At 55.0% G+C, this 24,232-nt stretch overlaps 2 protein-coding genes across 4 annotated transcripts; both read right to left on the bottom strand.

The window, feature by feature from the left end:
• Positions 1 to 1,526: 1,526 nt before the first annotated feature.
• On the bottom strand, positions 1,527 to 9,788 carry TMEM121B (transmembrane protein 121B). The gene is made up of 3 exons (XM_065936956.1): positions 9,729 to 9,788; positions 5,232 to 5,350; positions 1,527 to 3,384 (listed from the first exon to the last, which is right to left on the bottom strand). Exons 1-3 carry the CDS (start codon positions 9,786 to 9,788, stop codon positions 1,527 to 1,529), a joined length of 2,037 nt encoding a protein of 678 aa, XP_065793028.1.
• Positions 9,789 to 11,119: 1,331 nt separating this feature from the next.
• Positions 11,120 to 22,866, bottom strand: HDHD5 (haloacid dehalogenase like hydrolase domain containing 5). Of its 3 annotated transcripts, none has more exons than XM_065943236.1 (8): positions 22,733 to 22,866; positions 18,553 to 18,756; positions 17,581 to 17,693; positions 16,656 to 16,749; positions 15,627 to 15,660; positions 12,850 to 13,024; positions 11,895 to 11,980; positions 11,120 to 11,662 (listed from the first exon to the last, which is right to left on the bottom strand). In XM_065943236.1, the coding sequence occupies exons 1-8, from the start codon at positions 22,841 to 22,843 to the stop codon at positions 11,406 to 11,408; spliced, it is 1,074 nt and encodes a 357-aa protein (XP_065799308.1). In that variant the 5' UTR covers positions 22,844 to 22,866; the 3' UTR covers positions 11,120 to 11,405. The 3 variants fall into 3 exon arrangements, with proteins under 3 accessions (XP_065799308.1, XP_065799298.1, XP_065799314.1); XM_065943226.1 differs by having other exon boundaries at positions 11,792 to 11,980; XM_065943242.1 differs by lacking the exon at positions 16,656 to 16,749 and having other exon boundaries at positions 11,792 to 11,980; positions 17,679 to 17,693.
• Between the last annotated feature and the right edge of the window lie 1,366 nt (positions 22,867 to 24,232).

A 24,232-nucleotide genomic window follows, 5' to 3' on the forward strand; every position in this document is an offset into this window, starting at 1 on the left:
AACAATGAAGGGCCCCAAAACATTCTCTGGCCCCCAGCACAGAACAGAGGCCCAGGAAGCAAAAGTGACCTGTGTGTCTCTGAAGACAGCCTGTGAGAGTCAAGCCACTGCCCATGACGTGGGGCACTTGGTCTGGGGTTTGTTACACCACACAAAGCTGCCCAAGCACACGCAGGGGGGAGATACCTACAAACTCCCCCACCCCATCCTGTCACCCGGTGCGGGAGTGGGTACCCCGGCCTCAGGACTGTGTGTGGGCAACCCCTGCGTATCAGCGGTCACTAGGGAGGGAGGCTGGGTGGGGTGGGGCTTGTCCACCCCCTCCAGGCAGTCTACCCTTTCCCTAAGGACTCCCTTGACCAGAGCAGAGGACAAAGTTCACTGCCACCCTTTCTGATCCACGCCAGGCCTCCCAGAAGAAGGGCAGGGGGTGAGAGACGGGTTCCCTACTCCCGTGGGCCCGTAGGTGGCCCAACTCGTATCAATCCAGGGACCCCACCAAAGCTATTCTGAGCCAAGACCTGACCCAGCCTGCTACCAGCCTCAGGAAGGATGGGAGCTGTGGGCACAGAGAGGGGGAGAGACGGAGGGCAGCCAGTAGCTGATCCTCCATAGACCCTGTAATAACAATGGCACCAAACCCCAGCGGGTCCAGTGGCCATGGTGAATGCAATGAGTCTTTGTCCTTATTTTTTGTAAGCAGCATCAGTGTGTGATGCGACACAAGTGGGAAGCACGGAGGTAGACACGCTCACTCACCCCAGAAAGGGTGCAGTTTGGTCCTTAGAGTATGGACCCCACCCTGCAGCTGAGAGGAGCAGGGTGGGACTGAGGAAGACCCTGGGTGAGTTTCTCCCTCAGAGGAGGGCCACTGGGCAGTCCCCAGGTGCCCAGCTCTGTCTGGGAATCAATTCATGGCCACAGATTCAGGTAGGAATGAGGAGTGTGGGTGGGGAGGACAGGGCCTCCCCAGATCTCCTGCTGATCTCAAGGGGCACAGGGTGGACACAAGGAAACAACATGCATACACATACACACACACACACACACACACACACACACACACACACACACACACACACACACACACACACACAGATTGCATCTATCATCTGGATGAAAAACAACAGACACAGCCCGGGAACAGGGGACTCCGGGTCAATTTCAAGGTGTGGGACACCGGCCACCAGCCACAGCCTAAAAGCAGCTGTCCCATCCAGCCTCCTGCCTGGGTCCCCCTCCTCCACTCTCCTCTACAAGGGAGCAGAATCAGAAGGAGGTGGGAGAAGCAAGAGGCAGAGGCGCCAGGCTCCTGGAGGCTGGAACTCAGAATGGGTGTGGAGAACAGAGCCTGGCGACTTTCCTCCTTCTTTCAGTAGCTGGCTCCCTCCAAGCAGTCTTGACCCAAAGGGCTCAGAGGGGCGCGTTGGCCCTCAGCCCCGTTAACAGATGATCTAGGCTAGGTTACGAAAGGTCAGAGGACAAGGAGCTGGGTTTCCCAACCCCAAAGGAAACCCCCAGACCCCTCAATTCTGGGAAGCCACAGCCAGGGTGTTGACATAGCCATGGGCGCACCCCTCGTCCTCGGAGACGCAGTGGCCCAGTTGGGGGGCTCCGGGCGCCGGCGGGGCGGAGGGCGGAGCACCATAGCCGGACCTGGCCCGACTAGGGGACGCCGGCAGCCCCTGGTCCCAGCAGCCCTCCAGGGCCTCCAGGCCGCGGCAGCCGAGGAAGAAGAGGTTCTTGAGCATGAAGACGGAGAGCGGCTGCTGGTAGCTCAGGGCCAGCAGGCAGCGCAGCGCCAGCAAGGGCGCATCCACCAGGCAGCTGCCCAGGAGGCGCAGGAGACAGCTGCAGCCGCCCGGCCGCGAGGCCCGGGCCCGGGGCGAAGCGGCGGCGTGGAGCTCGTAGAGCCAGAGCACCGGCGATGCGAGCGCGAGGAAGTAGACGGCGAGGAGCAGGTAGCGCAGGTGTGCGGGCAGCGGCGCGCGGCCGTCCAGCATCAGCTCCACCAGCGCGAAGCTGTCCAGCAGGTCCAGGCACGTGCCCAGGAAGCAGCCGGCGGCGCGGTGCCGCTGCGGCTGCAGGAGCAGGGGGCCCGCGGAGCCGGGGGCGGCACCCGCCTCGCCGATGGCCCGCACCAGGCAGTAGAGCAGCGGCGCCGAAAGCGCCATGGTGAGGCGGAAGCCCGTGGTGCCGAAGGGCGCGCGCAGTTCGATGAGGTCCAGGATGGACGTGCCCAGGATGAGCACCACCTTGGGCGTGAAGGCGATGGAGTAGATGAGCCAGGCCAGGTAGGCGAAAGCGAACTCGCCGGCCGCCCCGACCGGCCCCGCCGGCCCCGGGCCACTCGCGCCCCCGCGCGCGCCGCGCGCCTTGGCGCCCGCAGCCCCGGCGGGGGCGGCCGGCAGGTGCAGGGGCGCGGCGTGCGGGTGATGCGGGTGGTGGGCGTGTGCGCCGCCCCGACGGCTCCGGCTGTTCTTGGCGAAGAAGATGGCCCAGCCCGCCGCCACCACCAGGTCGGTGGCCACCCAGGAGCACCAGTACAGGTCCGTGACGGCGATGAGGTACACGTCCAGCAGGCCGCCTTGCGCCAGCAGCAGCGCCACGGACAGCGCCTGGTAGCCCCAGCGGCAGCCCGAGCCAGAGAAGCAGCCGCGGCGCCCACCCCCGCGGCCCGAACGGGCCCGGCGCCCGCAGCAACCGCAGCACGAACGGCAGGAGGGGCCGGGGCCGGGGCCGGGGCCGCCCGCACCCCCGACGGCCCCGGCCACGACGCCCGCGCCCAGGTCAGCGGCGGTCATGCTGCGCGCGGAGGTGGGCGTGGAGGCGCGGGAGGCGGCGGGGGTCCCCGGGGGCTCGGCGGACACCAGCGGCCTGCTGATGCTGGCGGTCTCGTCGTCGTCCTCCCGCTCGGCGCCCGCGCTGCTGTCGCTGCTGCTGCCGGTGCCGCCGCTGCTGCCCGAGCCGCTCCGGCCGCGCAGGAACCGGGGCTGCCGCCGGGCTGGGGGCGGGGCCGCGCGGGGGGCGCCGGGCGCGGGGCGCATTGTCCTCGGCTCCCTCCCGCCTCCCCGGCCGGAGCCGCGCGCCGGAGCCGAGCCCCGCGGCCGGGCGCGCGCGGTGACGGCGGCGGTGACGGCGCGCGGGGCGGCCCAGCCAGGAGCTGGGGGCGGGGCAGGGAGACCGGGATTGGATTCGGGGCTGGGAGGGGGAGATCCGGGCCGCCGGGTCGGCGGGAAGAAGGGGAGAGGCTGCTGGGCGCGGAAGTGGCGGGGTGCTGGGAGGACGCTGCCTTGGATCCCGTGGGGACGCAGGGGCGCCCCGTAGGAACGCGGGGGCGAGATGGGGAAGTGATCGCGAGGTCCTACCCGCTGAACCCCTGGGCTTTAGGGACCGAGTGGCCTTGGTCTCAGTGTAGACCGTGCTTGCGAGCAACCAGTCTCGGACCTCTGCAGGCACCAGGGCAGATTTGGCCTCTGCTTGCTCCAGTGCCCTCTCCACTCTCCACTGGGCCACCCTGCCTCTCCCTAAGGCCCTTAAAAAGCCACGGGAAGAGTCAGGCCATTACCGATTACAAGGACCATAAATAGATGTATATTTCTACATACTTATGTCCCTTGGTATGTCTACATACTTATGTCACTTAGTTCAGTGGGCACCCTGGGGGAGGTACCAATCTGCAGTGGCGGGAGCAGCTCTCTGAATACAAAGGCTGGGAAGAAAGCAGCAGAAAGATGATGGTTTGTGTGGCCCTAGTCAAGCTGGCACTGGGTATTCTCTGAGGTTCTTAAGGCAGGAATGGGAATCAATGGGAAGAGGTAACTACAGAGCAAAAATAAAGAAACACCTAGAGGTACAGGAGCATCGATGGACACAAAGGACCACAGCAGTGATGCTGAACGCTATAGCCAGGCAGTGGATAGAGCTCTGTCCCTCCAGTCCACAGGTGGATGTGGGGTTTCACAGCACACCCCCAGCACACACACATTCTGTGTCCAGTCCTCATGTGAGCCCAAGAGATGTGGCAGGGGAGCTGAGCCCTTGGTTGGTGGGCTCAGCTCTACCACTGGGCCTGTGTGGTCTTATTTCATCTCTCCGAGCCTCAAATTATCCAATTGCAAAAGGGGACCAACATTTGCCTTCCCAGGCTGTTGTATTAGGAGGTCATGAGCTGGGTGGGTTTGGCGCAATTCGTGGTGCAGAATGTGTGAAAGGTAAGTGGTGTCATCATTACAACTGCTCATGTCTCCACCCTTGGGGACACCTACCAGCTCAGGCCACTCTTGATTGTTTTCTGGGCTGGATCCCTTCCCGAGACCTCACTGGGAGCTCTGCTGCCCGACAGCTCTGGGGTTCTCCAGGCGCCAGGGAGCCGAGCGGTTCTTGTTGGGAACAGCGGTCCTTGGAGCTGGGCACAGGCTTCACGGCATGAGAGATTTAGCCCTGCCAGCTGGCACTGAGGCCACCCACCCGGGGCAGTGGGGGGGGGCACTCGTGAGTGTCACAGCAGGTCCAGGTGAAAAAGCAGGCTGGGGAGCTGCCAACTGCTAATGGGAGTGATTACAGCCGAGCTCCCAGCCTCCCCCCAGGGAGAACACCAGCCAGCAGCTAACCTGAAAACTGGCCTATAATTCCTGCTCAAGTCAACCAAGCAGGAGAAGAAGCAGAGACGCTGACGAAGGCAAAGAACCGGGCTCCTGAGCAAACACTGATGGCTCTGTCCTCACCCCAGCCCAGGCCTGCTACTCTCACCCAGACCTCCTCCCGCCAGCCCCCCGAGGATAGGTCTCCTTCCTGGGAACTTGAGTCGTACCAGGTCTTTGAAGTTATCCTTGGATTTCTAGGGAATGGACTCCAATCACTCAGAGTAACTTCTGAATGAGATTCTTTAGCCCCATTTCTTTCAGGTCTGAGGCCCTGAATATAAAGGTCTCAGAAAAGAAGGATGAGAAATCAGGGCACATGATGGAGTATGCCAATGGTCTGAGTACCAGAGGGTCCTCGGTTTTGCAGTGGGTTATGTCTGATCTGTGTACACACTCAAACACGCACATGCACACAGAGAGCCTTCGCTTCAGCCTAGGAGAAGCTTGACAAAGATGTGGCTGGGATGAAAAGAAGGAAGTTAAGAACTTCTCATGTAAAAATTGAGTGCAAACATCCCACAAGGACCTGGAAACGGGAAGACACACTCGCCAAGCAGCTCCCAGGCTCCCAGGGTCTCTGCTTACGTCTCACGTACAATACCCGGGGACAGAGACAGAGGGACAGCACTTTGCTCCCAGACCTCCAGCTCCCAGCCCACGTCCTCATTTGCCCACCACACTTCTCGTAAGCCTAGGATAGCAGCCTGGCAGTGGGGGACAAACTAATCAGGTTTCAATCCAAAAACCATTTCCCTGAGCACCTGTTAAATGCCAGGGGGCAGGGGGAGTCACCAGGTAAAGCTTGTTTGGAGACCTGATACCTCGTCCTCCTGGAGCGGGGAGGCCAGGATGGGTTGAGAGGGAGAAGACCCGGCCAGTCAGCTTAGCAGCCCAGGAAACTCATTGGGCAGGATCGCCCCCACCCCGAGCACCAAGGTTTAATACCACAGATTTATAAATATATACCTTCTCTTCTGTAGAGGGAGACTAGATCTCAGCTTCTTTAAGACATAAAATTAGATAAAAGTAACAATTATAAGACTGTTATTATTTGGCTTGTAACATATATACATCTACAGTGTACAACAATAATAGTACTAAGAGGGGAACAGAAATAAAATACATAGAAGCATGTTTTCTATTTCTCACTGAAATTACATTGGTATAAATCATAAGATACAATGTATATTATAAGCTTTAGAGCAACTACTAAGAAAATAACTGAAAAAACCATTTAAGGGACTTCCCTGGTGGTCCAGTGGCTGGGACTCCAATCTCCCAATGCAGGAGGCCCAGGGTTCAATCCCTGGTCAGGGAACTAGATCCCATGTGCTGCAACTAAGACCGGGCACAGCCAAATAAATAAATATATTTTAAAAACAGTTTAAAAATTGTTAACGGAACTAAATGTTATACTAGGAAAAAAAAAAACTCTTAGTACCAAAAATGAAGATTTTTTTTTTTAAAGAACTTCAGATTTCAAACATATAGTCATTGAAAAAGATTAGTGGATTAAGCAGCATATTAGATACACCTAAAAGACTTAGTAACTTTAATAATATTATCTGAAGAGGGGATATATGTATAACTGATTCACTTTGCTGAGCAGAAGAAACTAACACAACATTGTAAAGCAACCATGCTCCAATAAAAATGAATAAAAATATCTATCTGAAGAAAACCTCTAGAATGTGGTAGAGAGAGCTAGAAGTGGTAACATATTCCAAAGACAAACTGAGTGGATGGAGAAGATCCAAAATATGCCTAATAGAAATTCCAGAAGGAGAAACTTGAAAGAGTCAGGGAAAGATAATAAAGAAATTACAGCTGAGAATTTTCTAAAATGGTTGAAAACTTCTCCAATCCACAGATTTAAGAATCACAATGAATCCTAAACAGGATGAATAAAAATAAACATGCTCCTAGATGCTTGGATATGAAACCAGAGAGCATCTACAGGAAAGGATCTTCAGAGAAACCATGACAGTAAATCATGGAACAACAGTTAGATTGACAGCAGGCTTCTCATCAGAAATAACACAAGCCAGAATGCAAAGGATGGTTAAAAAAAATAAAGTTAAATATATCCGTAATCACAATAAATGTCCTATTAAATAAGAGAGATGATTGGGCACAATTTTTTTTTTAATTCCCAGCTAAATTGTTTTGTAAGAGATATTTCTAGGGACTTCCCTGGTGGTATAGTGGGTAAGAATCACCTGCCAATGCAGGGGACACTGGTTCGATCGTTGGCCTGGGAGTATTCCATATGCCTTGGGGCAACTAAGCCCTTTGAGCTGCAGATACTAAAGCCCGCACGCCTAGAGCTTGTGCTCCACAGCAAGAGAAGACCCAGCTCCCCGCAACTAGAGAAAGCACTCAAACAACAACGGCGAGCCACCACAACCAAAACTAAATAAATAAAAGAAATATCTCTAAAACATAAAGACAAAGAAAGATTGAAAGTGAAGGTTGAAGAAAAAAATGTAGACATATGTGTTTTAATGCATTTATATAAATAAACCAAGCAAATATTAACTCAAAAAAGCCAGCATGACTTGGGCTTCCTGCTGGCTCAGTGGTGAAGAATCCTCCTGCCAATGCAGGAGACACAGGTTCAATCCCTAATCCCAGAGGATCCCACACACCGTGAAGCAACTAAACCTATGCACCACAACTATTGCATCCGTCCTCTAGAGCCCAGGAACCACAGTTACCGAGCCCACAGGCTACAACTACTGAAGCCGGCACGCCTAGAGCCCATGCCCTGCAACAAGAGAAGCTACCGCAATGAGAAGCAACTAGTGGCTAGCCCCTGCTCACCGCAACTAGGGAAAAGCCTGCATGGCAACAAAATCCAAGCACAGCCAAAAAAGTGAAATAAATAAATAAAAATGATTTTTAAAAAGCTAGTGTGACCATATTAGCATTAGAAAAAAATAAACTTTATACTCAAGACTATTTTTATGAAATAAAGAATTTCATCATATAGTGATAAAGGAGCTAGCATAGTAGTTAAGGGTATACTCACTAGACCTAGATTGCTACTGCTGCTGCTAAGTCACATCAGTCGTGTCCGACTCTGTGCGACCCCATAACGGCAGTCCACCAGGCTCCCCCGTCCCTGGGATTCTCCAGGCAAGAATACTGAAGTGGGTTGCCATTTCCTTCTCCAATGCATGAAAGTGAAAAGTGAAAGTGAAGTCGCTCAGTTGTCCGACTCTTAGCGACCCCATGGACTGCAGCCTACCAGGCTCCTCCGTCCATGGGATTTTCCAGGCAAGAGTACTGGACTATCTAGGTTCAAATCGTGACTCCACCACTCAGAAAGTGGGTGACCTTGGTCAAGTTACTTGCTCTGTCTTCAATTTTCTCATCTGTAAAACAGGGACAATAATTAATAGCTCCTACTTCATAGAGTTGTTATGAGAGATGGAAGGCGCCTGGATGTCTGAGTCACCACCTGGGGGGAAGGCCAAGAACAGCACCTGGCCAGCATCAGTCTATGAAATAAGCGAGAGATACCTTGAGTGCGTTAAGCTGTATTTTCAATGCTCTTGTATCTGAGTGCTGTTTTGTCCCATTGGTTTGTATCCCGCCCTGTGCCAAGAGAACACTGTCTTAATTTACTGTAACTTTTTAAAAATGTTTGAAATCTGATAGGACCAAATCCAGGGTGAAGACAGGGAGAACTTCTCCATGACAAGGCAGTTTTCCATTTCTTTCAGGGGCTCAGTAGGTGCTCTGCAGGCATTTGTTGAGTGAATAAATGAAGCCAAAGAGGACATTAGAAATACAAAGGAAAAAGCAGACAAGATGAGACACCGCTTGGGCTCCAAAGAGAGGTCCCGGATGCTATAGCTGTTCTGGTAGGAGCCAGGGCCACAGTGGGAGGAGGGAGGCGCTTTCAAACCAGACCCCTCTTCTCTGTCTCCCGAAAAAAGAGAAAATGAGTAGGCTTTTGGAACCAAGAGCTGGAGGAGGCTGGAAGCAAAAGCTGAAGCCCTGACAGCCTCACAGCCCTTCACAGCCCGAGACAATCCTCACACCTCCAGCCCCTGGCAGAAGCTGCCAGGAGCCCCCAGCAGAGAGCAGGCAGGCGTCCCCGCATGACCCGGCCTCCCCGCACCACGCGGTATGGGGGAAGTGACAAGAGAGACTGGGGGAACAAAGCTATTCTAGCTGAGATATTTTAAAAATCCGCCCTCAAGGCAGCATCCGGTTGCTACAGCAACCCTAGCTCCTGGGGAGGCCTGACCACCCGCTGGCTCCCCACCTGCCTCAGCCCAGGGGCGTCCTTGGGAGGCCAGAAGCTGCCAGCCCCAGGGGGACACGGAGGAAGGGCGGGGTTCCAGCACCAAGGCCAGGACTGGAGACCCACGTGGGCACCGCAAGTCTGCTCTGGGCTGATCACTTTATTCTGAACATGTGCTTACTACCTGTGCAGACCGACTCGTGGACTCTTTGTATTCATTTGGCTCCTTCGAAACACAAAAAGGTAACTTTCTCACTCAGTCTGGCTGAGCAATGAAGCAGCTGCTTGTGGATTTGGTTCCAAGGTCTGGACAAAGCCTCAGAGGAAGGAGACCTGTCTGGGGTCTGAAGCCTAGTGGCCCGCCCTGCCCTTAACCTGCAGGAGTGACCTGCAGTCACCTTTCCTTCCTGCACTCCGCCTGGAAGGGCTTTCACCTTCAGGAAACCAAGTGTTACAAAGGGAGAGAAAGGGCCACAGAGAGAGCAGCTGCCAGCCACAGGGCAGAGCTGGGGGCACACACACACACTGTCACCACATCCCTTCAGCCTGGGGCTCCCGCAAGACCCTGCACGCGGCCACACCCAGCGTGGCTGGTGCACTCTCCCTTCACTCCTGGAGGCCTCCTAGGCCCAGGGAGAGCTCTCAGGTCTTAGTTGCGGCTTGCAGGATCTTTTAGTGACAGGAACTCCTAGTGTGGCATGTGCGATCTAATTCCCTGACTTGGGATTGAACCGAGGCCCCTGGCATTAGAAGCGCGGACTCTTAGCCACTGGACCACCAGGGAAGACGCATTGCAGGAAAGTTCTTTAAAGGGACTCCAGCGCCACCTGCTCCATCTTCATCCTCTTCTCTCCATGGAACATGGCTGAGATGATGAGGCCATTCATGTTGCAGGTGGTTAGGCTTACAGGTCAGCACGGTGGGCAGCAGAGTCCTTGAGATCCCTGCCCCAAATGCCGTGATGATTAGACAGCGTTGGAAACACTGTGGTCAGGCTTCTGAGACAGGCAGCTGAAGAAAATCCTAAACAGCACGGCATGGTACCTACAACAGCTCCTTCGTGACATCCACCATCTACAGACAGGAAGGAGCTGGAGGGGAGTGGGGATCCCTGCGACTGGGGCCCCTGCCCTCCCCCAAGGAACAGGAGGGAGAGAAACCATGCCTGCCTGTGGGTCTGCGGTCCTGCCACACGCCCAGCACGTGGGTGAGGGGACCCAAGAAAGCACCAGCGTGGACAGTGCACGGAGCGCGTCTTTTAGAAGACGTACAGTAAGGAGTGAACATAGGTCATGGGGTGATGGGGACCTCAGGGAAGATGATGCAGGACAGCGGAGAGAGCGATTTTGTTTTGTTTTGTTTTTGTTTGCTGCACCAGGAATCGGAGTTCCCCACCCAGGGATGGAACCCCTTGCGTCCTGAAGTGGAAGCCAGAGTCCTATCCGTTGGACCAGCAGGGAAGGCCCTGTTTTTACAGGAATTTGAGGGAGTCCCTCCACAGATCCTGAAAAAGGGATGGAGCTTCATGGATGTGCGAAGTAAGGGAATGGCGAGTGCAGAGGCTCTGAGGCAGGATGGCCTGTGGGAGCCCTAGAGTAACCTGACTGGGGGGTGGGGAGCTGATAAGAGAGCAGATCAAAGCTCTGCTCTGACTGGGCCTGTGAGGGGTGTCAGGGCTGGAGGGTGGGCTGCCTGTGAGGAGGAGCTGCTGTTGCCTGGAGGTGGGGGAGGGGAGGTGTCTCCTGCAGGGCCTGTGGACATGGTCCTGCTCAGGGATGGTGCACATGTCGTTCGCCCTCCCCCTCGACCCTTCCAAGAGCAGTCCAGGGAAGAGTTTGAAGGAGGGAGGGAGCAGCGGGCTGTGTCAGCTGCAGTAAGATGGGGACCGGGGCTGGCTGGGGGCGGGCACATGGCGGGTGGGGGCCACAATCCGGGAAGAGAGGCAGGGGATGACCGGGATGACTGCGGGAGCAGCAAGGAACGTGAGACAGTTTCTAGAGTCACCGTAGGAAAGGCCCCTCTTTCTTTCCACATCAGGGAAGTGGTTAAGTCCATGGTGAGGCCTGGACCAGACTCAGTCCTGCACAGACCGCTCGAGGCCCAGACTGCAGGGGGCCGGGGTCCACGCTCTCACCAGTGCCTCAGGTCACCCACTCCACTCCCCCACCATCCTTCCCCGCGGGACTTTTTAGTGCATTCCAGACAGAGCGTCACAAGACACAGCAAAACGAATATTTATTATTGTACAATTATTTTAACTTAAAAAAAAAAAGGTCCAAAGTCTCTAGGTAGCAAGTTAAAACACCATATGAAACAGTGTCTGAGAGTCACAGCCCATGCTGGCAGCGGGCAGAGACCCACAGCACCTCCTTTCTGCAGAAGACCCCACGGGGTGAGGATGCTGTCTGCGGGGGCAGGGGAGGGGCGGGGGGACAGCTGGCAGGCCCACCCCCATCCCACCCCCATCCCGAGGCCCTAGAGAGCCCAGCCCTCCTTGCGGAGGACTAGCCGCACAGCCTCGTGCAAGTCGCTGACCACGTGGGCTGCCTGCAGGAGCTCGGGCCTGAAGCCGAAGTCCCGGTGTCCGTGGAATGGAGACCCCTCGCTGCCCGGGGCGGGCACGGGGGGGCCGGGTGCCTGGGGACCGTACACGCCCGTGCACACCAGGATGGAGGCACAGCTCCGGGCCGCCCCCTCCTGCTGCGTCTGCAGGTGCTGGTGGAACAGGTTGGCCCCGTAGACGTCGGACATGGGGTTGTCGCTGGGGAGAGAGGACCCAGTTCAGTGTGGTGGGCAGCAGGCAGGGTGCTGTCCACTCGGGGTGGAGGGGGGCCAGGGCATGAGCACGGGGGAGGAGGGGGACATGAGGTGTGGGGGGCGCAGGGCTCACCCCACGGCATAGAGGCTCCGAATGGGGGCGGCCCAGCCCCGCTGCGCCGCCTGCCGCGCCAGCAGGCCCTCTGCGAACCGGTAGGTGAGGAGGCTGGGCTTGCCTGTGAGGCCCGTGTAGTGCAGCTCCCGGCCCGTCAGCTTGCGGTAAATGGCCTCCAGGCACAGCAGGAAGGTCCCGTGGCCGAACCTGCCGGGGAGGTTTCAGTTTTGACCTTTCTGAATGAACAGGTGACATCAAATTGGCTTTATAATCCTTAAGTCGCCTCCAGTCATTCAGTCCTACATAACCTGCTCCCTTCACCTAGCGTCAGCAAACCTGAACTCTAGGAAGAACGTTCCAGAAGACATGCCTGACCTCGAGCTGCAGAACTACCCTTTAGGAAAGCAATGAGAGCAAACAGTGACCTGACCTGTCCCCCTTGGGCGGCTGCACAGTGGCTCAGGGCTGGTCCCCGCACCAGCGACGGACCCACTGCACAGCTCACCCGGAGGCAGGTTGGGGAGAGAGGTCACTTGTTCGCCTGTGGCCCCAGACAAGCCCAACAGCACCAGCAGCTGCCCTTCCAGGGAGGTCACCTGGGGGTCAGCAAAACCGCGGTCTGTGGATCTGTGGGTCTGTGCTGTGCGCAGCTCAGCCAGGCAGGGTGGGGTGAGGGCCCTCCCCGGGGCCAAAGGCCTCAAAATCCTCTTCCCTCCCCCGAGTCTTACGGGCAGAAGGACACCAAGAAGTGGGAGAACCAGCACCTCGGGTGAAGGCAGGGAGGGGAGGGCACGGATAACGGGCTGAGCACCGCTCGGGCTCCAAAAGCCAAAAGGAGCCGTCCTGCTGGACTCTGGAGGTCAAGCGGGGGGGTAACCCCCACCTCTATCCACCTTCCTTGCTCAGTAAGCAGCAGTGTTCATTTTACTACTCAGTAGGTGATGTGACCCTGGAGACCCTGCCCAGAGGCCAGGTTACCATGGCAACCCGGGGCCTGGAGGAAGAGGTCTGAGCTCAGAGCACCCAGATGGCTGAGGAGCCACCAGCAGCTGGAGGCGGGGACCCCGTGTCCTCACCTGGGCATCTTGGCTTCAGCCATCCAGAGGAGGTCCGTGTTGCTGGCCAGGACAGGAAGGTGGGGGTAGGGGGCCGTCGCCAGACCCGTGCCAGGATTCCCGTCACTGAGGAGGACGTCTGTGATCAGCTGCAGGCTCGTCTCCCAGCGCACGGGCTCCCCCAGGAGGAGCACCCCTGCAGAGCGCGGAGCGTGAGTCAGGGTCCGGGGAGCCCCTCCATGCCCGGCCCTGGAGAGGGCACGGGTCCCAGGAGGTGGACAAAGCTGAGCGAGGAGGACCTCCTGAGGGCTCCTTTGTGAGTTCACCGGGCTATCCCGAGGGTTAAAAGCAGAGAAGCAGCAGCGCCTGCTGACCGACTCTTGCCCAGCACCTCAGTCACCCGGTCACGTCCCTGGAGCCCCAGGGCCGGTCGGCAACACAGTGGGGAGACAGGGTCACAGGCCTGACGCTGCCCACATCCCTCTGGGACTGCAGGCTAGTTCTCAGCAGCCTCAGCTTCCTCAACTACACAAGGACGACACTCACTGCTGTGCAGAGGATAACACGGGGACCCGGCAGAGCACGCAGGCTGAGCTGCCCGCCGGCCGCCGGGGCCAGTCCACGGCCCGGCGGGCAGCGCACCCCAGGGAGCTGTCTTCATTGTCACGGGGACTGACACTTGCTGAGGGCTGTGGGAGGGGCTGGGACGTGAGGGGCTCAGGACAGCCCTGCACAGTCAGGCCTCGCAGGTCTACCAACAGCTGACCCACAGAACAACCTGCTTATCCTGAGCTGTGCCTAAATCTTCATTCCATTCCCCACAACGTATTTTTCGGTAGGGTTTTCATAAACACGGATTTTTTTTCAAAAAATACAACTATCATGTTAGTCATGAGAAGACTGCACTTCATTTCTTCAAAACTTTACCAAGATTTATTCCCCAATCAGGAAAAGAACACCGCCAGTGTCGACACTGCCCCTAACTTCTGAGTCACACCGAGGCACACCTACACATCTGTGACCACAGTGCATGTCACACCGAGGCACACCTACAACCTGTGACTACACCGCGTTTGTCACACCGAGGCACACCTACACACCTGTGAACACACTGTTTGTCATACCGAGGCACACCTACACACCTGTGACCACACTGTTTGTCACACCGTGGCACACATACACATCTGTGAACACATTGCATTTGTCACACCGAGGCACACCTACACACCTGTGACCACACTGCATGTCACACCGAGGCACACCTACACACCTGTGACCACACTGTTTGTCACACCGAGGCACACCTACACACCTGTGACCACAGTGCATGTCACACCGAGGCACACCTACACACCTGTGACCACACTGTTTGTCACACCGAGGCACACCTACACACCTGTGACCACACTGTTTGTCACACCGAGGCACACCTACACACCTGTGACCACACTGCGTTTGTCACACCGAGGCACACCTACGCACCTGTGACCACACTGCATGTCACACCGAGGCACACCTACACACCTGTGACCACACTGCGTTTGTCACACCGAGGCACACCTACGCACCTGTGACCACACTGCGTTTGTCACACCGAGGCACACCTACGCACCTGTGACCACACTGCATGTCACACCGAGGCACACCTACGCACCTGTGACCACACCGCGTTTGTCACACCGAGGCACACCTACGCACCTGTGACCACACTGCGTTTGTCACACCGAGGCACACCTACACACCTGTGACCACACTGCATGTCACACCGAGGCACACCTACGCACCTGTGACCATAGTGCATGTCACACCGAGGCACACCTACACACCTGTGACCACAGTGCATGTCACACCGAGGCACACCTACACACCTGTGACCACACTGTTTGTCACACCGAGGCACACCTACACACCTGTGAACACACTGCATGTCACACCGAGGCACACCTACACACCTATGACCACACCGTGTTTGTCACACCGAGGCACACCTACACACCTGTGAACACACTGCATGTCACACCGAGGCACACCTACACACCTGTGACCACACCGCGTTTGTCACACCGAGGCACACCTACACACCTGTGACCACACCGCGTTTGTCACACCGAGGCACACCTACACACCTGTGACCACACTGCGTTTGGCACATCAATGCACACCTACACACCTGTGAACACACTGCATTTTTAGTTGTGACACTCCTGGGGATTCTACTTTTGCTATGATCATTTTGCTACTTAACTATGTCCTCTTGGGTAATTATTACCTACTGAGATGCAGATTACCTTACTAAAAAACATTTATTTCTCCATACAATTACGGCTTTAGAGTGAATTAATCTTTGTGTATGGTGGTGGTGGTGGGGGTTCAGTCGCAAGTCGTGTCTGACTCTTGTGATCACATGGACTGGAGCCCTGCCAGGCTCCTCTGTCCATCGATTCTCCAGGCAAAAATACTGGAATGGGTTGCCATTTCCTTCTCCATAACGTTTGTATATAGGAAAGTTATATTGTCTATGAGATCACTTGGAATAGTAAGTGGGACAATACAATATTTTTGTTACCCAGGCAGAACTGGGTTTAACAGGACTGAGAAACAGTGGACCAGGTTACCTTAGGTACCTTGCCACTTAAGATTTTCTACATTTACGATTTTTCTGGAATAACGAGGCAAGTGGCTTGTGGAAGGAAAGATTAGCAGCTAATGTCTCAGAGGTGGTGAATGGCAGATGGAGACCAGAGCCCAGCGTCCAGCACCCTGCCCACACTGTCCGCATCACACAGGGACCTCATTACCTTCAATCGCAGGGAAGTCATTCCTTGGAAGCGGCTGCAAGAGACCAAGAAGAGGCCGTCAATGCCATGGTCACCTTCCACGCCTGGTTTCCAGGGGGTGGGACGTGTGACGACAGACAGAGGGTCCCTCGGTGTAGCCCAGGCCAAGGAAAAGCTGACAGGCCGAGGGGGAGGTCCTCAGGGAGAGGGTGAGAGCGTCCAGCCAGGTGCACCACGCGTAAAGGTCAGCCAGCAAGGATGGGAGGTGAGGGTCTGGAATCAGGCGGCCGAGAACGAGACGAGCCCGGGAGGGACAGGAGCCTGGTGTCACTCCGGGGGCGGGGCCCCCACTGACTGCCGTCTTGGGACCCATTCCTTCCAGGAACAGCTGCCCAGGTCTCAGCTCTGCCAGCGACCAGCTGAGACCTGGGCTGAGCACGTCCCCGGGGGCTGTCACTGCGCTGTCCTGAGAGCTGGGGCGACACCTGGCTGAGGACACACTGTGCGTGGCTCGGAGGCAGGGGAGGAACGGGAGCCACAGCCCAACAGAAGCAGGCCTGTCTGCTTTGTAACAATTGCGTCATCATGCTGCAGTGTGGGAGACAGAGTTCACACGGGGAGGGGGAGGGCGAAGGGCCGGCAGGAGACAGCGAGCACCGTAGAGGGTCAGTGACAGGCCCCGTGGCCACTGGCCGGAAGAGAGAATGTTCAAGTATGAGCCAAACCCAAAAGGAGCTGCGGCAGATGCTCAGAAGTGCGCCTTCCCAGGAAGCCATCCCACCAGGACAGCCGTCTTTGTAAGGGGCCCTAGGACCGCAGAGCCGCGATCAACTCAACAAAGGCTAGGGTCCTCCCGGGTGACTCTGGGAGAGCTGGTAAAGCACAAAGCCGCCAGCTGGAGGAGACGAGAGGGCTATGGAAGGAGAGAGAACAGTCCTCACCCCGCGCATCTAGGGACTAAGTCCTCAGCCAGTCGTGCCCTCCAAGCAGCCTGCTCTCTGGGGGCAAGGCTGCAGGGTCAGCGAGGGGGGCCCAATCATGTCCCATTACCGTGGTCTTGGGCCGCCGCTGCAGATCCACCATGTCCAGCACGGGGAAGGCTGCCCGCAGCTCGTCCACTGTGACCAAGTGCTTGAAACCCAGTCTGCAGAGAGGTCAGGAAGCAAAGTGGCCAGGACAGGGTGCGGGGGAGATGCCTTTGAAAGTAAAGGAAGCACCCCCGACCCGATCAAGCCTGCCTCAACCCTGGACAGAGCGCATGAGGCCAGCACGCGCCAGGAGGCACTGCATGCAGGCGTGGGCGCTGGTGATGGGCACCCTCGAGCAGGAAGCCCCATCCCCAAGCTCACACTGGCCCAGAGCTGGAAGCACCAGTGCTCTGAGGAGGGCTGAGAGAAGACTCCTCAATGAGAAGGAGGCTGGCTGAGCAGAGCCTGGAGAAGCCAGGCCGGACGACACCTGGACGATGGACCAGACTCAGCCCAAAGGGGGTGGGGACACACTGCAGCCTCAACCTCCAGCACTCTCTGCCGCGCTCCTGTCCTGAGGCCTCCAGCAGGAGCCCTGATGAAGCAGCACCCGTGTACTGCTCTGGCCCCCCGGGAGCAGCTGCCCACGGCGGTGCTCCGCTCGGGTTTGCAGGAGCAGCAGGTGAACATGCTGCTTCAGAGCGGGGACTGACCCTTACGAGCACACACCTGGGGGTGAGCTCCATGCAGACACACACCGAGCACAGGGAGCCGCGGGGTCCAGACCGAACCACAGGACCGCCCGGGCTCTCGGACCGGGGCGAGTCAGACTCTCCAGGGAGCTGCCCAGCAGGCTCCAAAGCGCTGGGCTGGCTTCCAGGAACCCCCAGACGCCAGGGCTGGACACCTGGGAGCCGCCCTCCCTCCTCCCTTGGGCACCAGGCAGGTCTGGCCCCAGCCCCCTCGGCCGGGCGAGGACAGCAGAGCTGGGAGCAGCAGCAGGATACGCTCGAGCGTTTTCCACCAGGGGCCCCTGCCCAGACACCAGCATCCGCCTGTCATGATGCTGTGAGAAGAGCTTCATGGGGCTGTGGGACAGGATCACCTGGTCGGGCTCCACCTGCAGGGCGGCCAAGAGAGGGACAGCAGAGGACACGCAGGTGAGGGCAGGCGAGGGCAGCGTCGGGAGCAGTGGGGACACGGGGAGGAGAAACTGGCCCGGAGGGGGCCCAGCTCTTCCAGAGCTACCCCAACATGGGTGAGGAGCCCGGACAGCAGAGCCTGCAGGAGCTGTGGCCACCACGGGCCCTGCCCACCCCGCTCTCCACGCCCCGATCTCTCGGCCCTGCTGGAGAACCACAGGGCTCTTGCACGAGCTCAGACCTGCCTCTGCCTCTGAAGGTTTTCAGTTCTAAGTAAGGACCTGGCTTCTCAGCATTTATGCTAATGGTGACCTCGAAGGCCCACTGTCTGGACACCAGGGGGAGAACCGGCCTTGTCCCCAAGCAGTGTCCCAGCTGCTCAGCAATGGCTCTACTCTCTAGGTCTCATGAGGACTCTTTCCAAAACCCAGATTCACTGCCAACACACGCCATGTGGATGCTGGGGCGGTGGGAGCTGCTGGCGGGCGAGAGACAAGAGCTCACTGAACTGGGCCATCCTACTCATGAGAAAAGAGAGCTGTCACCTCACCATCCCCCCGGGACATGGACACTTAGAAACATGTGACCCTGAGGCCCGAGAGGAAAGTTGGAAATGGCCAAGTCCATGATGCTCGTTTTCATAAAAGAGGACCCTGTTGATGGGGCTCTGCCGGAGTCTGGCCTTTGAGCTTCAAGTTATTTTTCCAGCGGGTCTGGGAGGTCTACCCTGGCTCATCCACACTGTCCCCCACCCCGGGGCAAGAGCGCAGTCAGTGTTGGAGAGGGGGTTCAGTTGGGGGGAGGGTCCTCGGCCTCTAGACTCCACCATCTCCTCACCTGGAAGCCCAGCTGGGCTGACAACTCCTCAGCTTTAGTGCACTGTGAGATGTTCCCGGCATTCGTGACGAAGACCACGGGCACCCGCAGCTGCCCTTGGGGGTCCAGCAGCCAGCGGAAGGCCTCCTGCGCGGCGGGGATGACCTGGTGGCCCCTCACCAGCACCCCATCAATATCCAACAGCAACCCAAAGGTGGGCGGGCTCTGCACGGAGGGGAGACGAGAGCGGCCCGAGTCAGGCAGAGGGGCAGGGGGTTGGGGGAGGGCGTTGAGGGAGGCCTCATCCCCACCCTCGGGCCAGCCCGGGCAGCGGATTTCAGAGGAGGACTCGGGGTTGCTGGCCAGGCAGATCCATCTGCAATAGAGAATGAGGCCTTTTCAGGTATTTTTAAGCACATAACTACTTGGTTAAAGTTATTTTTGCATAACTGATATAAAGGATTACTTTAATTTCATTTATTTATTTATGGCTGTGCCGGGTCTTTGTTGCTGCATGCACCTTCTCTAGTTGCAGTGAGAAAGCTAGTTGTGTGTTTCTCTAGCTGTGATGAGTGGGCTTCTCATTGCGGTGGCTTCTCTTGTTGACGTGGTAGGTGGGCTCAGTAGCTGCAGCTCCCCGGCTCCAAAGCACAGGCTCAGCAGCTGTGGTGCACGGGTTTAGATGCTCCACGGGATGTGGGATCTCCCCCGAGAAGGATCGAATCACCGTCTCCTGCGTTGGCAGGCAGATTCTTTACCACTGAGCCACCAGGGAAGTCCCGAAAGGAATTTTTTTAATTGGAAAATAGAAAAATTCAGAAACAAGCCCAGGACTTGAACACGACGGATCAGTATTTCTTTTAATCACCTTTTTCTAGTCTTATGCTTGTTAGGTAGCTGAGGCTGCACCTCATACGTATGATTTTGTGTCTTGTTCTTTTTGCTTGACATGAAACATTTTAATCCAATACAACAACCTTCATAGCCACCTTTTAAGTTTTACCATAACAACACACACAGAGCTTTTAAAAAACACTCAATCGCTACAGATGATGCAGAAAAAAAAATGTTAAGTTTCCTGCTTCCTCTTCCACCCAGTGCCAACCCCTCTTGGTATTTTCCAGAAACCCTTCCTGGATGATGCTACTTTCTCATCTTTTCGTCCACACACAAACAGCACTATGCTGTGCTTTTTTTCCCATCTTCTTTTCACTGGTCTCTCTTGGGTTTCTTTCGGCATCAATACATACAGCCTTACATCCTCCACGTTTCTGGCTACATAATATTCTGAGTGAATATTCCAGTAATATTAGGTTTCCCTTATCTCACTTAGGTTTTCCCATATTCTACTGCTACAAATTACATTATAAAGAACCTCCTCATGCTTACTGATTTTTCCGTATTATGGACATTTCCTTAAGTTAAATTCTTAAAAGCAAGAGTAGTAAGCCAAATGGGTACAGGCATTTCAAAGACAGAACACCTACTAACAAGCTGTCTTCCAAAACATGTATCAGCTCACATGGACCCTGGTGCCCTTGCCAAAGATGGTTTTCACAATATCAAAGAGTTTGTTAAGAATCAAATGTCTTGTTAATTTCAAAGTTTAAAAAAAAAAACTCTCAATCTGCATTTCTTGGATTTACAAAGTTGAACACTATCCTCTTTTTAAAAATTCATCCCACCTCTTATTTTATGAACTATTAACATACAAGATGTTTTTCAATTGTCAGAAAAATCCAATCTAACCTGTTTGCCATTTTCCTTTTGTTTGTGCCAGCCAAGTCAAGCCACTCTAATCGCACACATATTGTGCTTATGTTCAGAATATCCTTATTTTCTTAGAGGTGCACAGAGAAGAATTTAGGGTTGAAATGACAAGAAATCTGGGATTCATTTCAAACTCTTAGAGCCACAAAATAGAAGAGGGTGGAGGGAGATAAGCAAAGCAACTACAGCCAAATGTTAATAACTGCTGATTCTGGAAGATAGGTCTATGCAGTTCATAATACTGTTCTTAGATTTCTTTTTTAAATACACAGTTAAAATATAAGATAGCTTGTTTGTGTTGATGACGGCAAAAGCCGACCATAGTTTCACTGCTCTGAGTGGCCGTGTTCTAAATAGTTACACCATTTGCTCTCTTAGACATAAGACTCCACAGACCCTGCTACTGAGAACAAGAAGGTCTCAGGAGAATTTAGCAATGACACTCCCACATCTATTCCTGTGGGTGTATAACCTCTACCTCCAACGATCAGGAGTGTGCAGTCACAGAAACAGGCATCCAGCCACCTACTGAGTCAAGGCCCCTCCAACATTAAGAACAGGAAACGGGAGGATTGGGGTCTAGGACTTCTATTCTTACTGCTCAGCTTCTCTGAAAACCTAAAACTGCTCTAAAAAATAACATCTATTAATTTTTTTAAGTGAAGTTTCCTAGAGCAAAGGAAACAGGATTAGATTTTTTTTCTTCTCATTCTTTTTTCTTTTCATTCTCTTATGTATTTTTATTCTATATCACTTCATTTTTTTTAAATTAGTCCTGGGTATCAGGCTAGATTTTCTAATTAAAGTTCATATTTGTGGCAGTGCTAAAATGTGTGGTTTTCTACTATACATAAAATAGATAAAGAAGGAACTAATATATAGCACAGGGAACTACACTTGATGTTCTGCCATAACCTATAATGGAAAAGACTCTGAAAAAACATATATATGTGTGTATATATACATATACACATGTGTATATGTACACACACACACACAACTAAACCACTTTGCTATATGCCTGAAATTAACACAATACTGTAAATCAACTATACTTCAATTTTTTTTTCTTTTTAGTTCTACCAGTTTATTACTACCAACCCATCTCCCTCCACCCTTATGCACACATGCTCAGTCATGTAACCCCAAGGACTGCAGCCCGCCAGGCTCCTCTGTCCATGGACTTTTCCAGGCAAGGATACTGGAGTGGGTTGCCATTTCCTTCTCCATATACTTCAATTTTTAAAAGTGTGGTTTTAAGATTAGTTTGAAATGAAGGGACAACTAAGATGCTCCTTTGTGTTTCTGCTTCCTATCTGGAACTGGTGGATGTGCTTTTCAACAACAGCAGCACAACCACCATTTGGGACACTGTCTACTTCCCTTGTGGCTCAGATGGTAAAGCATCTGTCTACAATGCGGGAGACCTGGGTTCAATTCCTGGGTCGGGAAGATTCCCTGGAGAAGGAAATGGCAACCCATTCCAGTACTCCTGCCTAGAAAATCCCATGGACAGAGGAGCCTGGTGCAGGGTACTGTCCAAGGGGTCGCAAAGAGTCGGACTCAATTGAGCGACTTCACTTTCTTTCTTTCCACTCCTACTAGCTCCATCTCCGCAGTCCCTGTGACAGGTACCACACCTACATCACAGAAAGTGCCTTTGGTAGCCTCTTGCAAAAACACTGCATGCTAAGTCCTGACGCTGACATGCTTAGTCGCTCGGTGGTGTCTGACTCTTTGCAAACCATCGACTATATAGCCTGCCAGGCTCCTCTGTCCATGGGATTCTCCAGGCAAGAATACTGGAATGGGTGGCCAGTTCCTCCTCCAGGGGATCTTCCTGACCCAGGGATTGAACCCACGTCTCCTGCATTCCAGGAAGATTCTTTACCACTGAGCTACCAGGCAAGCCCTGGATTCAACCAACTGCTAGTGGCAAACCTCACACACCAAGTGGGTTGGTGGATCCGCGGATGCGGGGTCCGCGGATACGGGGTCCAGCTGTGGGATTCAAGCACCCGAGGGTTTCGGTGTCCCCCGTGAACCAAGGGACAGCGGTAACTTCTCTTAAGTCACACGGGGAGTGCGTGGCCCGGGCAGGACTGACCCCAAAAGGAGCAGCATCACTTCCCCCTCCTCCCACTCTCGCCACCAGGAAAGTGGATAAAGTCAGGACCCGGGAGACTGGGGTCCTGCCTGGGGCCCCGCGTTCCCAGCCCCCGGGTCGCCCCCGCGAGCGACCGGGTCACGCGGCTGTGTGGACGGGGCCGGGGAGACAGTGACCCGGGTGGCAGGGCCGCAGGGGACGTGACGTAGCCACTTGCGGCCAAGGCGGGGAGAGGTGACATCCAGAGGTCGTGAACCCAGCTCCGAGTCCGGCACGCAAGGCCCCTCGGGCTCCCGCCGCCCACCCCGTATCCGCAGCCCTCACCTGCGCGCCGCCGCTCGCGAAACGCCTGCCCCCGAGCCACACGGCCGCGCGCACCGCCCGCCGCCACAGCCCCGGCGCCCACCGCGCCGCCGCCTTGCCGAGCGCAGCCATGGGCCGCCGCCTGCGCGCTCCGCGCAGCCAATCAGAGGCCGGCGGCGCCCGAGGCACCACGGGAGTTGTAGTCTCGCCTCAGTGTCGGGGTCGGAGTGTGGAGCTGGCGCGGGACATCTCGGGAGCTGTAGTTCTGCTTCGGTCTCTGGGGACCGCGTCTGAGCTCCGTCTTATTTATCACATAATGAATGGGAAGTTTATTTCTCTCGACCCCCTCTCCCATTTCGCAACCCCACCCCGCCTCGGGCAATCACTAGTCTCTCTCTGGTTCTCTGGAGCTTGGTTATTCTGTTTCTTAGATTTTGCATGTAAGTGAGCTCACACAGCATTTGGTTTTCGCTGATTTATTATTTCACCGAGCTTAATACCCTCAGGGTCCATCAACGTTGGACCCCTTACCTCGTGGGTCTCCCACTCTGCAGGGCTGTAGCCCATTTGGAATAGGAGCTCACAACCCTGCCTCTCTCGCCCGGGGTCCCGGCCCCCTCTAGGAAGCTTTGTTCTATTTGGCCATGTGTAAGTTATTGGGGTAAAGAAAGGTGGGTTTTTCTGGAAGAACTCTGGGACCCCAGATACAGCTCCTAACATCACAGGATGGTTCGGATGAGGGGGTCGGAAGAGACCATTCCAGGAGCTCGCAGATCCAGACTGGCCGAGGCGCTTATCCCCTCGACCTCCAACTCCCCTCTGAGCAGTGTCGCAGAGTCTACAGAAAATTATGTCTGATTTCTTACTTTTCCCTTCAAAATGTTGCCCATGTACTTTCTTTTTTCCATTTCTACTTCTAACCTGCATGGACCCTCTAGCTTTGACATGTAAAGGAAGACCCTACTTCCCACGAAACACAGGTGACTGTTTGCACATCCTCTGACCCGCGGAGGTGCTGGAGGCGCTGATTTATAAGCCCAGGAACGTGCCCTCAGGGCTTCTGTCACCTGGGTCTTTATTCATTCATTGCGTAAATTAGCTATTTATTATCGCAAGATATATTGCAAGATATATATTATATTGCAAGATATAATAAGTAGCTAATTTACACAATGAATGAATGATATTATTATAGAATATATAATATAAATAAATTATATTATTATATATTATAAATATGTCATTATATTATATTGCAAGAGGCTTCCCTGGTGGCTCAGAGGTTAAAGCATCTGTCCGCAATGCAGGAGACCTGGGTTTGATCCCTGGGTCGGGAAGATCCCCTGGAGAAGGAACTGGCCACCCACTCCAGTATTCTTGCCTGGAGAGTCCCATGGACGGAGGAGCCTGGCAGGCTACGTCGGACACGACTGAGCGACTTCACTTTCATACTGCAAGAGTTTTGGCTTTTTGAGTTTTTGTTTTACTTTTTGGGCTTGGCCGGACCTTACAGCTTCAGGG

This window comes from Muntiacus reevesi, chromosome 1 (assembly GCF_963930625.1).
Source record: "Muntiacus reevesi chromosome 1, mMunRee1.1, whole genome shotgun sequence".
In the NCBI taxonomy this organism is placed as follows: domain Eukaryota; kingdom Metazoa; phylum Chordata; class Mammalia; order Artiodactyla; family Cervidae; genus Muntiacus; species Muntiacus reevesi.

Bases quoted from the DNA above. Each gene is read 5' to 3' on its own strand.
- TMEM121B (XM_065936956.1), bottom strand. From the start codon at position 9,788: ATGAATGGCCTCATCATCTCAGCCATGTTCCATGGAGAGAAGAGGATG. The intron at 5,351-9,728 runs GTGGCGCTGGAG...CCCCACTGCCAG, and splicing joins AGAGGATGAAGATGGAGCAG to GCTGCTATCCTAGGCTTACG. The intron at 3,385-5,231 runs GTAAGCAGAGAC...CGGTCCCTAAAG, and splicing joins CCGGGTATTGTACGTGAGAC to CCCAGGGGTTCAGCGGGTAG.
- HDHD5 (XM_065943226.1), bottom strand. From the start codon at position 22,843: ATGGCTGCGCTCGGCAAGGCGGCGGCGCGGTGGGCGCCGGGGCTGTGG. The intron at 18,757-22,732 runs GTGAGGGCTGCG...CCCTCCGTGCAG, and splicing joins TCGCGAGCGGCGGCGCGCAG to AGCCCGCCCACCTTTGGGTT. The intron at 15,661-16,655 runs GTAATGGGACAT...GGTCTCTTGCAG, and splicing joins AGCGGCGGCCCAAGACCACG to CCGCTTCCAAGGAATGACTT.